Below are 12,104 nucleotides of genomic sequence, written 5' to 3' on the forward strand. Positions count from 1 at the left end.
GAAAAAATAATTAATAAATATGAAGTTTACATGGAATACATTAGATCTTTAATGTTATTTTACATGTACAACAAAAATGAACTACAACCCTTTCACAGTGTAAGATGACCATAAAAAATAGATAAACAAAAAGATAAAAAGATAGCTGAACATAAGCTCTAAATAAAACACTGAACAGACAACGTCTAAATTATTGCACAGTCCCATCACTCCCCTTTCTCTGCGTCTCAGTTTTTTAATTGCATCTTAATTTACATACAAGCGCTATAGATTTTTCCAGCCACTAATGTTTTTACTGACATTATATCATGTATTTTGAAATCAATGAGCGTTGCTTGTATAGTATGTCTAATAGTTGGAAAAACTGAGGTCAGTACTAGGTTTTGCAAAAAGTACAAATTAATGATTTGGACCTGAGGAAAAGCAGCACTTTTGCGTTACAAATAAACTTAACCTAATCTCTCTAAGAGTTTATAAACCAGCGTGGCATACACATGAAAAGAAAGAAAAAACTTGACATTGTCAAAGTCAAAAAGGAGGAGATTGTGTGGAGGATGATTACTGTTTTGGTGATTTACATGATGTGTGAGGCAAGGCAAAGCACTTTTATTTGTGTAGCACATTCCATGCACAAAGGCAACTCAAAGTGCTATACAAAATCTTCAGAATAGATAATAGACAGATGATGAAAGAACATAAGAATATAAATAAAATATAATAAACAAAAAATCACAAAAAAATACATTTGGACGTAAGTGAAGTTTTTTTGTTTGAAGCAACTTTTTTGATTGAAGTAGTGTTTTTTTGTGTTTGGGCCATATTATGGATAGGACATTTGTGTCTTTATTATTTAATCAAAACAGAAGTTGCTTCAAAAAGAAAAAAAATATTTTTAATAAAAGAAAACCACTTCAATAAAAAAACAGTGTTCAAATGCATTTTTCTTTAGTCTCAAATTTTTTTTTGTGCATTTTTTACACTTGTTTCTTTGATTGAAATCTTTTTTTTTTGATTGAAGTGATTTTTTTTTTAAATTGAACATATATTTTTTGATTGAAGCAATCTTTTTTTTTTGATTGAATAATTAAGACACAAATCTACCTCCATAACTAGTTAATTCCAGAAGATGGCAGCAGTGCGACCTGAGCGCCCTCCGAGCGACAGAGGGCGCTCCAACTTTCATTCACATAAGCGGCTCAACGAACTGCTTCCGGTAGTTTTTTATTATCAATGATTTTGTTATTTGCCTGAGCTCAAAACACTACCCGGGTGTTTGTCTTTTTCTGTTGTCAAGATGTCGTACAACTACGTGGTGACCGCGCAGAAGCCCACGGCGGTGAACGCCTGCATCACAGGTATATCCAGCGGTTTGCTGCGGTGGTGAAGCTTGCAGCTCCCGCAGCTCCCGCGCTGCTGCTGCTGCTGCTGCACACGGGCCTCTGCTAGCCCCAGCCCGGGCTCAGGGCTGATTTATGCTCCCGCGTCACACCAACGCAGAGTCTACGGGGCGCGTCGCCGCGTACCCTACGCCGTAGCCTCTGCGTCGATTTAACGCGGAACCATAAATCAGCTTAAGACACGCTAATGTCCGCTCACAGCGCCATACATCGCTACGTGAATGTGTGCAGTGACTGGCATGCTCGCAATAACAGTGATATACTGCACACGCGGTGTGTGGGGTTTGCTTTGGTTCTGATCTGGGGACAGAACCAGAGATGCTCTCCTCTGCGGAACCGCAAAACTAAATGCGTTTCTTCCAGCTTCCAAACATCACAACGATGCTCTGTTTTAAACCCAAAAAAGATAAAATGATTTGGTTTCATCCACCTTGCATAGGGCATAGAAAGACTGTGACATAAAGCAGTCGGGCTAGTATTAATCATTTCAGCGGCTGTGAATTATCTGCTGTTTCGTGTGATGGTTAAAAGAATGTACAAACATAAAACAATTTATGAAGAAATATAAAGAAATAGTTTATTTGAGGTATACAAGTGAACCGTGTTTAAAGATCACCAGCTGTGTGTTCTGGTGTTCTGTCATGTTGTCTTTGCATGTTTATATACTTACCTTACCTAGATATACGTATTATATTTATATAATAGTTATAGTTATATTATATTTATCTCATAGTTGAATTATATTTATGATAGAGCTTACATCTTGTATTTAACAGGTTATTTTTGTAAAAATGATATATATTTATACAAATTAGTGTATAGTATAAAAAATAAATACAGACATATAATGTATGTTTAGTTGTGGAAAGGGTTTAAATAAGTTTATACTTCCCCCCACTCCTTTTTGAACATGTAACTGAAATATGTGTTTAAATGTTGTTTTTTTTCTTTATGTGGTGGAATGCCCACCTGTATTTGTTTTCTTATCTTTTTCTTTTTTTTTTTGTTAAATGTTTGAAATAAACTAAAACGAACGAACGGATAACGCAATTTATTTTTAGACCATTTCAGCCTACTGACTGCTCTACTTTGACACATACCCAAAATATTGTATTAAGTTGATTTGAATCCCTAAGTCTTATGTTTATATAATGTATCCATCGTGATAATTGATTATGAATACAGTTTTTACAACTGTAAGAAAATGTGTTTTCTTATCTGTAAACAACTGCTTTTGTGCATCACAGTTGAGGTTCAGGTTTCAACTTCACACTTCTGTTTATTTTGTATATTATTTTTGAGTACCGTGCCAATTCCAAAAAGTAGTTGGGATGCTGTATAAAATATATATGAAAGCAAACTGCAATGATTTGCAGATCTCCTAAACCCATATTAAGGCAAGGCAAGTTTATTTGTATAGCACTATTCGACACAAGGTAATTCAAAGTTCTTTACATCAACATTAAAAGCGGCAAGACACAATTAAACAGTAAATAACAAGATAAAATAATAATTCAATTCGCAACATATCATATACGGTATATTAGATGTTAAAACTGAGGCATTTTGTCATTTCATTGAAAATGTTAGCTTATTTTGGATTTGAAGATCTGCTGAATGCATTTATTAGGTGTGAATAAATACACGTTCCAGTTCATACATGTTTTTGGTACATCTGAGAGACTAAAGAAATGTGTGGGTTTATTTGTTCACTTGTTTTTTCCACTGAAACAACAGTGTAACTAACTCATCACACATGTTACTTTGAACAGGTCACTTCACGTCTGCCGAGGACCTCAATCTGCTTATTGCCAAAAACACACGTTTGGAGATCTATGTTGTCACGGCAGAGGGACTAAGACCTGTCAAGGAAGTCGGCATGTATGGAAGAATTGCCGTGATGGAGCTTTTCAGGCCCAAGGTACGTGTTGTTTACCTACTTTATGAAAAAGGGGCTCTTGGGTTTTCTCCCCCGGAGTGGACTTGATGGGGATATGTTACAATCAGTGATAGTCCTAGGTTTTTGTCCACACAGCAAATACCTTGTGGCCTGTTTTGTTTAATTGCATCTCTAAGAAAAGTCCACTTTTCAGTCAATTGTCCAAAACAAATATACAAAACATAAAAAGGAATATTATGCAAATTGAGTGCTTTTTTAGGCGAACACTGTTGCAGGCTTCCCTTTTGTAGTTACAAACAAAATCTTCAAGCTGTTAGTGGTTAATTGACAACAATCACATGTAATTTTGGCTGCAAACTAATTTAGATTTTTTTTTAAAGTTGTCTGACTAGGTTTGCGTATGTCATTTAAATCAGTAGCAGTAGAACAACAGGCCATTGCAGCCCATTGCAACTCTTCATAATCATTCTTGTTAATAAAATGAATTTTTTTTTTTTTTTTTCTTCTAAATTTTCCAGGGTGAGAGCAAAGACCTGCTGTTCATTCTCACATCCAAGTACAATGCCTGCATCCTGGAATACAAACAGAACGGCGACAGTATCGACATCATAACCCGTGCCCACGGCAATGTCCAGGTAGGTGAGACAACAGCATGTTTGTTTCACTATAGCGTGAGGAGGGACACTGACCTTTAGCTTGTCCAAACTGTTTTTGAAGGATCGCATTGGACGTCCATCGGAGACTGGAATTATCGGGATTGTGGACCCAGAGTGCCGCATGATTGGTCTGAGGCTGTATGATGGCCTGTTCAAGGTGATCCCATTGGACCGCGATAACCGTGAGCTCAAGGCTTTCAACATTCGCTTGGAGGAGCTGCAGGTCATTGATGTTCACTTCCTGTATGGCTGCCAGGCCCCAACGGTCTGCTTCATCTATCAGGTACTGTTGAAGCAGCGGAGCTCAGATACAACTGTGTCTTTTATAGGACAGAAAAAAAACAGTGTTGGCTGATGATGTTGACTTCATATACAGCTGATATTTGTGAATGTATTAACTAAATTCTAAAGCTTTATCTCCCATATCTCTGCTTTCATGCTGTCTTTTCATTCAACACACTTGTAAAAATGGGCCGTTTTCTGTTGTGGATTTAGGACCCCCAGGGACGGCATGTAAAGACCTACGAGGTTTCTCTGAGGGAGAAGGAGTTCAACAAGGGCCCTTGGAAGCAGGAAAATGTGGAGGCTGAGGCATCTATGGTCATCCCAGGTAGTCATTGCAAAAGTCATTTACTTTTTTCAGATGGTTCACCTTCAAAAAAAGCTATTATTCAAATTAAGTCAGTACATTTAAACTGTATTAACTGGAACTTCTCAATACACAAAGCCTGCTAGTTAGTACTGGATGGCAGCGCATATCATGGGAGTTGGTGGAAATGAGGAAAAAGTTGAAGAAAACTGTATTTTCATGATGTCCTAAATTAATTCAAACCAGTATTTGAGTATTAATATTTCAAATTGTGCTTGTGAAGTAAAGCCACTGCAGCTTGAGTAATATCAGTAAAAACAAGTCAAGTAAAAGGTATCATTCACCAAACTGTTTGTTGCGTAACTGAATTATATGTAACCATTCTGTCCAGAGAAGAGTGTGTCATATCAAACAATTTGTTGTGATTTCATGTTTTTCAATGCAGTGGGTATTTTATTTTATTTATAAAGCACAGTCTGCTGCTTATGAGAAACATACACGGCATTCATGCAGACACCAAACCAGATGGTGAAAAGAAAGACTTTGCTTTTAAACTTAAATGGTCAGGAGAAGTGAGTCCGTTTAGTTCTCATGCTACAAAGGTCAGAGTAGAGAGGTGGACTCGGTTCCTCTATGCATGCGCATAGTTTAGGCCACGAGAGACTGGGGAGCAGATACTTCTTCACTAGTCTTTCTCTCGGGAGCGTCTGCTCCCACGGTGAGGTGGGGGGGTGGATTGGACCCATCTTTTCTCCATGCTCCAGTCTTAGTTATTCCACAGAGAGATGGCTACCCAGAGTAGGTGTTTCAATGTAGCTCTCTCTGTCCTTATCTGTGTAAATTGAGGAATCCTTGCACCCCTAGTCTGTAGCATTTAAACGATCCACATTCACATTCTACACTGCCATCATCCAGTCCGTCCTCTGCACGTCCATCACTGTCTGGTTTGGATCAGCCACCAAACTAGACAGGCACAGACTGCAGCGGACAATCAGGTCTGCAGAGAGGATAACTGGGACTAACCTCCCATCTATTGATGACCTGTACCGGTCCAGGACCAGGAAACGGGCAGGTAGCATCTCTGCAGACCCCTCACACCCAGGACACAGTCTGTTCCAACTCCTCCCCTCTGGACGGCGCTACAGAGCTCTGTGCGCTAGAACCTCCAGACACAGGGACAGTTTCTTCCCCCAAGCTGTTGCTCTGATGAACTCCCACAACTAATAGAGTCTCAGAGAAACCAACCAATCACGTGCAATAACAATAGCAAATAGCAACTGCTAACAATAGCAGTCACATGCTGTAACAAGCACCTTCTGGCAATAATCATGTCTGCCTCACTCTGCTGCACCTCTCACTTTTTTGTATAATTTGTTTTGTATTATTGTATATATGTTATTTTATTCAGAGCTGTCATTTTTCTCTACCTCAAACTGCTGCACCATAGTTGTTTATTTGTATATATGTCAACAAGTACCACATTTGTTTATTTACTGCCTAAAGAGCGAAATAACCGGAGTCAAATTCCTTGTTGGACAATGTTCGAACCTGGTCAATAAAGATGATTCTGATTCTGATCTGCCTGTATTTGTATAGTTTAGTTCCGACTCTCACCTGTGTGCTTGTATTTTAGTGCCGGAGCCATTTGGTGGGGCTATAATCATTGGACAAGAGTCCATCACCTACCACAACGGAGACAAGTACCTGGCCATTGCACCGCCCACTATTAAGGTAAAGACAAAACAGAATAAAACAGCTCCTTTTTGGTGCCAGCCAATACAAAGCCGGTGTTATTACCACTGTTTATAACTTTTTTCTTAATTTCATTTTTTTAGCCTCCCTGAGAGAGAAGCTAAAGTTAATGGGGAATTGAATTCACTCTTTTAAAATAAATAAATGATAATTTATCAATGTATCCCCATTATAATGATAGTGTCTGACATAGAGTCTGACAGTAAAGCAAATAACAGCTTAAGAGATGTTTTAAACATAGAAATGGTAAGTTTAACAGGCTGTTGTCAGAAATTGAGTCATAGATGTGCAATTTTTTTAAATAATGTTGTGAAACAATGCTGTGATCACAATTTGTACAATCTGAATGTATTCATGTGTTAACTGCATGAGACCCTGAAGTGTGGGCATTTATTATTTATGAATCTTGGTGATTGGGTGGTTGCATCCAGAGGCAGATTTCCCACCGATGTTGACTGAAGCTGCCCATATGGTGCTGCTTTCAGAGCAAGCGAGATTAAGTCGCAGCCTGTACAATTCTGTTGCCAATTAACAATACCTGAACCCTAAAGGAGCTCCTCAGCAGCCTTCTGCTTTCATAATTAAAGAACCGTTTCACTGTGTGCTGTTTTACCACAGTTTTTAATCAATTTGAGTAAAATTATTTCAATTATTCAGCTGTAAAATTCTCTAATTTACCGTTTTCCAGCTTTCTTCTCTGGCGTGCTTTTGTGTTGGAGTAATTGGCCGATCTGTTTAATCTTAGTAGTAGTTAGGGATTGGATCTTTTGTGTTCATTTATGCAGTGTCAAATGTGATTTCAGTCTTTTTACGTTTAGAAAAACCAGTTTTCTCTGTGCTGATTACAGGAAATCATTCAGCCTTCTACCACATACAAAACATTGTACACTTCCTTGTTTGCTTTCCTGTTTGAGACACAGGAGTTCTGTTTAGGTTCAGTTCTAGAGAAGAATTTACAACCAAAAAGATGTCAGCTGTCACCCTGTCTGCACCAGTGTAACGAATTTAAGACTGCAGCCCTGGTGCATGAACACAGCTCCACCAAAAGTCCAAGAACGTGTTGTAAGCAGTGAGCATGCATGGTTGTTTGGCCTTGTGAGGGACTGACGATATGTCCAAGATGACCCTCTTGCTTTATGACAGCTGGGACAAATTTCATGCCCCGACAACCCTGAACAGACTGCTGTGGGTAGAGAGAAGAGATGGAAGGATAGATCTGATATTTGGAAACAAGACTTTTGACTGGTAATTAATAAATTGTCACTCTTGAGCACAGAGTTGCAAAGAGAATTAGAAACACCAAGAGTTCTGCTCGCAAGAAAGTGCTGAATGTGACTTTGACCATAAACTCTTTTTGTGATTGTTTTGCTGACCAGTTTCACCTGTAGACTTTAATAAGATGATGGACTGCCTTTCAGTCAAGATAAATGTCAGATTAGATTAGATTCAACTTTGTCATCACACATGTATAATACAAGGTAACGAAATGCAGTTTGGCATCTAATCAGAACTGCAAGGGCAGCAAGTGCAATATGTACAGTTAGGACCTGTTTTGTACAGATAGTTGTGTAAGCACTTATGTACAGATAAGGGCACAGTGAGAGATGGAATAAATTAGCATTAATATACAAAGAGCAAATAGATGGCGTATGGACAATGTAAACATTTTCTATATATACAGGAGATAAGGGCAGTGTGAGAGATGGAATAAATTAGAATTAATATATAAAGAGCAATTATACAGATGATGTATGAACATAAACAAACATTTAAAGGGGTGCAAATATAAGGAGATATATATACACACACACACACAGTAAGTATGTGTAAGGGACAGTCATGGTCATTGTCAGAGGTGAGAAGGGAGGATGAGGGGAAGTGTGCAAGAACAGTGTACACAGAGTGTATGTGGGAGGGGACAGGGAAGGTTCAGTGGGGTCTTAAACCTGCTGGTTTTGCTTTAATGGTGCTTTTCCACTAGTACCTACTCTACTCGGTTTGGCGCTTTTCCACTAGGGGTCTAACCGTGCCGAGTAGATACTTTTCTGTAACTACTCTGCTGAGGTTCTAAGCGGGCTGAGTCGGCTGTATCTGACACCATCACACTACATGCCACCGATTGGTCGGGGGGGGTTGGCCAGTCAGGCGTCTGAGTCAGGGTATGGATGTCAGCTGAAGAGCGACTCTTGACGGCGGCTTCTTGTTCAATCTATTCGACAAGCAACAGCAGTGCAGAAGTCTGTTCCATAGTCTAACTCTGAGATGCAGACGTTCCTAAACCTGGTGGCTGAGGAGAGAATTCAAGAGGGATCTGGATGGGGTGATAAGGAACAAAAAGATCTACCAGGACCTTTCTCAGTCCATAGCTGCTCACGGCTACCAACTGACTTTTCAGCAGTTAAGAGACGAGCTAAAAAAATGAAAAAGCCTCACCGCTTGAAGCTTTCTCTCACTCTCATTTTTTAACATGATAATGAAGAGAAGCCACAGACCCAGCAGCACATATACCATCTCCTCCAGGTTCTTTGGTGCCGTTTTATTTTTCTTTGCTTGTGTCACAGCAGATTCGCTCCAACCCGCCTACTTCTGCTCTGGGTACTGGATTGTAATGGAAAAGAAACTAGGCCAAGTTGAGTCGAGTTGAGATGAATAGATACTAGTGGAAAAGCGCCTTAGAAGCCCCTGAATTGCCCTGTGGAGGGGAGGAGCTGAAAGAAACTATTGGTAGGATGAGAGGGGTCCCTGAGAATGCTGCGTGTCCAGAACAGACATCTCTTCCTCTAGACGTCCTTAATGGCAGGACGTGGAGTCCCTGTGATGTGATTGGTGGTTTTCACCACCCATCTCAGTGCCTTGTGGTCAGCAATAGAGCGATTCCCATACCAGACTGTGATACAGTTGTATACGGTGAGGATGCTCTCCAGCACAGCAGTAGGAGTTGCCCCAGATGTTGGGAGACATGGAGACGTCTTCAGTGTCCTCAAAAAGAAGAGGTGCTAATGGGCCTTCTTAACCAGGCTGGAGGTGTTGGTTGATTGTGACAGGTTCTCCGAGATGCGAGTCCCAAGGGACTTGAAGCTGGATACACATTTAACAGTCAGGCCATTGATATGAATGGGGTCATGTGTGTCACCCTTCTTTTTCCTGAAGTCCACAATGAGCGCCGTTGAAAACATCACTTTTTTTGTAGATTTTCAAATAAAGTGGACTCATATTTTGATGACACAGGTTAAGGATAACGCAGGCATAAAATTATAAGATTTTTTTTGTAAAGGTTTTATCAAATGAGAAATGATGTAGCTTGTAAAGAAGACAACAGTTGGAGAGGCGTCCTGTGTTGAAGGAGAAGTAGAGCAAAAGTATTTGAATTCCACGCCAAATCCAAGTATGTATTGTTCTTGCCAACTGGACAGCTTATCATATGATTGTTTTGGAGAAAGGAGACATTGGCTGTTGAGAAACTACTATGTTCTGCTGCAGTTCTGTCTGGTTTAATTCATGTCATTGCAAAAGCTCACGTCGTACCGTAATAAGTGTTTGCAATGAGAGCTTGCTCAAAGTAAAAATATTGTAAGAAGGTTCCATTTAAAAAAAAAAAAAAAAAAATCTATTGCAAGGATACAGTAGTTGACTTCAGAAATGTATCATGCTATCTAAGCAGACCTGCAGTTTTCTCTTTTCCACTTTTCCTCAATCACAGTTTAGATGTTAACCTGCTCCAGCAGATCTTATTCAATTGAATGGATCACCATCAGCTCATCATCAAGGTCTGCAGAAGTCTGTTAATGACCAATTCAATTGAATCTGGTGAACACAGCTCCATAGGTTTTTCATTGGAGCAAAACATCTGAAACATGCAGGGCGGTGGCCCCTCGAGGACTGGGACTGGTGAACACTGCCAGACAATATTGCAGTTATGATAGTGTGGTGATTAAAACAGAATGCAATATTTATTCAATAAACACAGTTAATCCCATTCATGTGATCCAGAAAACATCAGCATATCAGACATCTCAGTGTCAACCGTAACATAAATATTGCAGTTTAGAAATGCCAAACGTGAGTTATTCTGACGCGCTGCTGCTATGGCACCGTTTCTCCACCAGAGGGCACTGACGAGTCATTGTGTGAAATGATCTCACTGTGTCTCACTGTGTCTATTACTTAAAATGTGAAATGGCTAGAGAACATTTCAAACGTGCAGTCATTTATTTCGGAGTTATTTAATAATTATTTGACAATGTTGGCGATGGTGAAGCTTGGTGGCGTTGCGGTTAGCAGTGTGGGCGTCTGCAAGGATCCTCAGGGGTCTTTTTCATGCTCTGGATTCGTTTCACACTCCAAAGACATGCACCTTAGGATATCTGGTTGCTCTAAATAGGTGTGTGAATGTGAATACAAATGCCAGACTTTGTCTCTGCGCCATCCTTGTTATCGAGGGCCTATTGATCGAACAAGGACACCTACACATGCTCCAAAGGATAAACTTGAAAAGATGAATGCTTCACCATCACAATACAGTTAATCAATATTCAAACTGCAATGACCCCCTCACGAAAAAGATAAGAACCCTTTTATTTATTGCTGTATGTTGAACTTTTATTAGTTTTATACTAATCTGTGAAATTATTTTTTCTATACAATGTATATGCAGATGCAGCTTTTACTTCCATTTGGAGTGGTGTTTTAAAGTTTTTTTTGTGTTCTGCTCTAAATTGCAGCAAAGTACCATTGTCTGCCACAATCGAGTGGACCCCAATGGCTCACGCTACCTGCTGGGAGACATGGAGGGCCGCCTGTTCATGCTGCTGCTGGAGAAAGAGGAGCTAATGGACGGCACCGTGGCGCTCAAAGACCTGCATGTGGAGCTGCTCGGAGAGGTGCCCGTTTGTCTTATTCGGCCTGCCACTTTATCTCTGTCTTCACTCTGTCTATCCGCCTCCCTGTCCTCTGGCAGTACTTCCGTCTGCTCCGCAATATGATGCTTGACCACCCATTGCCTTGCTTGTGGATTTTTTCTTTCTTTATCTGCTCTTCTCACTTCCTCAGTAATCCGCTTTTGTTACAGCTGATGTTTTAATGGTTCATGGCGCTCGGAGAAGCTAATGGGGTTGTCCACACTTGCACAGTAGTCGAAATCCCAGCTCTTAGTTGTTTTTTCTGGCCAGTGATTTAGACAATGACTCTATTTCAGTGCTGTGCTTGAAGCTAAACCTCATGTTTAAGTCAGACGGCGTTTAGTCAGTCGCACTTTTCTTCATAATGACCTTTGTAGGAGATGGGAGAGGTAAAATGCTTTCTTTCTACTTCTGAGTGATGCAGAGCCTTGAAGCAATCAGGGAGCCTGTGAGTGCTGAGCTGGAGACGGATTGCTTTTCAAATAATTTTTCAAATCTTTGGCCCACTCTGGAAATGTGCAGCGGTGGATTTAAATGATGGAGAGAGATAAATTAACCATAAACCAATAATACAATGTATTACTTCTACACTATTAATTCTGTATATAAACATATATACTAGTGATGCACCGAAATGAAAATTTGGGACCGAAACCGAAAATAATAATAAACACTTGGCCGAATACCGAACAATACCGAACATGGTTCTTCAGCAGTTTTTATTTATTTTGCCAATTTTTTCACCATTGCATAAATCAAATACATTTAATTTAGGCATGCTTTAAAAAAAAAAAAATCTTTTACAAAATTACAAGGTAGAAAATATTTATTGAACATAAAAAAATGAAATTTTTTGGGGTTAGTTTTTGGTAGTGTGCAACGTTACGGGACGGAGCGGCCAGTCTATTTCCT

The 12,104-nt window shown here is 39.7% G+C and overlaps 1 protein-coding gene across 1 annotated transcript in view; it reads left to right on the forward strand.

Moving 5' to 3' along the window:
- Positions 1–1,202: 1,202 nt before the first annotated feature.
- Positions 1,203–12,104, forward strand: part of ddb1 (damage-specific DNA binding protein 1) — a 53,852-nt gene continuing 42,950 nt past the window's right edge. Inside the window, exons 1-7 of the mRNA XM_061739110.1 lie at positions 1,203–1,355; positions 3,170–3,318; positions 3,816–3,932; positions 4,015–4,236; positions 4,449–4,563; positions 6,176–6,273; positions 11,016–11,174. Of these exons, the coding sequence (XP_061595094.1) occupies positions 1,295–1,355; positions 3,170–3,318; positions 3,816–3,932; positions 4,015–4,236; positions 4,449–4,563; positions 6,176–6,273; positions 11,016–11,174 (921 nt within the window). The 5' untranslated portion in view covers positions 1,203–1,294. The remainder of the gene's footprint in view (positions 1,356–3,169; positions 3,319–3,815; positions 3,933–4,014; positions 4,237–4,448; positions 4,564–6,175; positions 6,274–11,015; positions 11,175–12,104) is intronic.

The sequence above is a fragment of the Cololabis saira genome, chromosome 2 (genome assembly GCF_033807715.1).
Source record: "Cololabis saira isolate AMF1-May2022 chromosome 2, fColSai1.1, whole genome shotgun sequence".
NCBI lineage: Eukaryota > Metazoa > Chordata > Actinopteri > Beloniformes > Belonidae > Cololabis > Cololabis saira.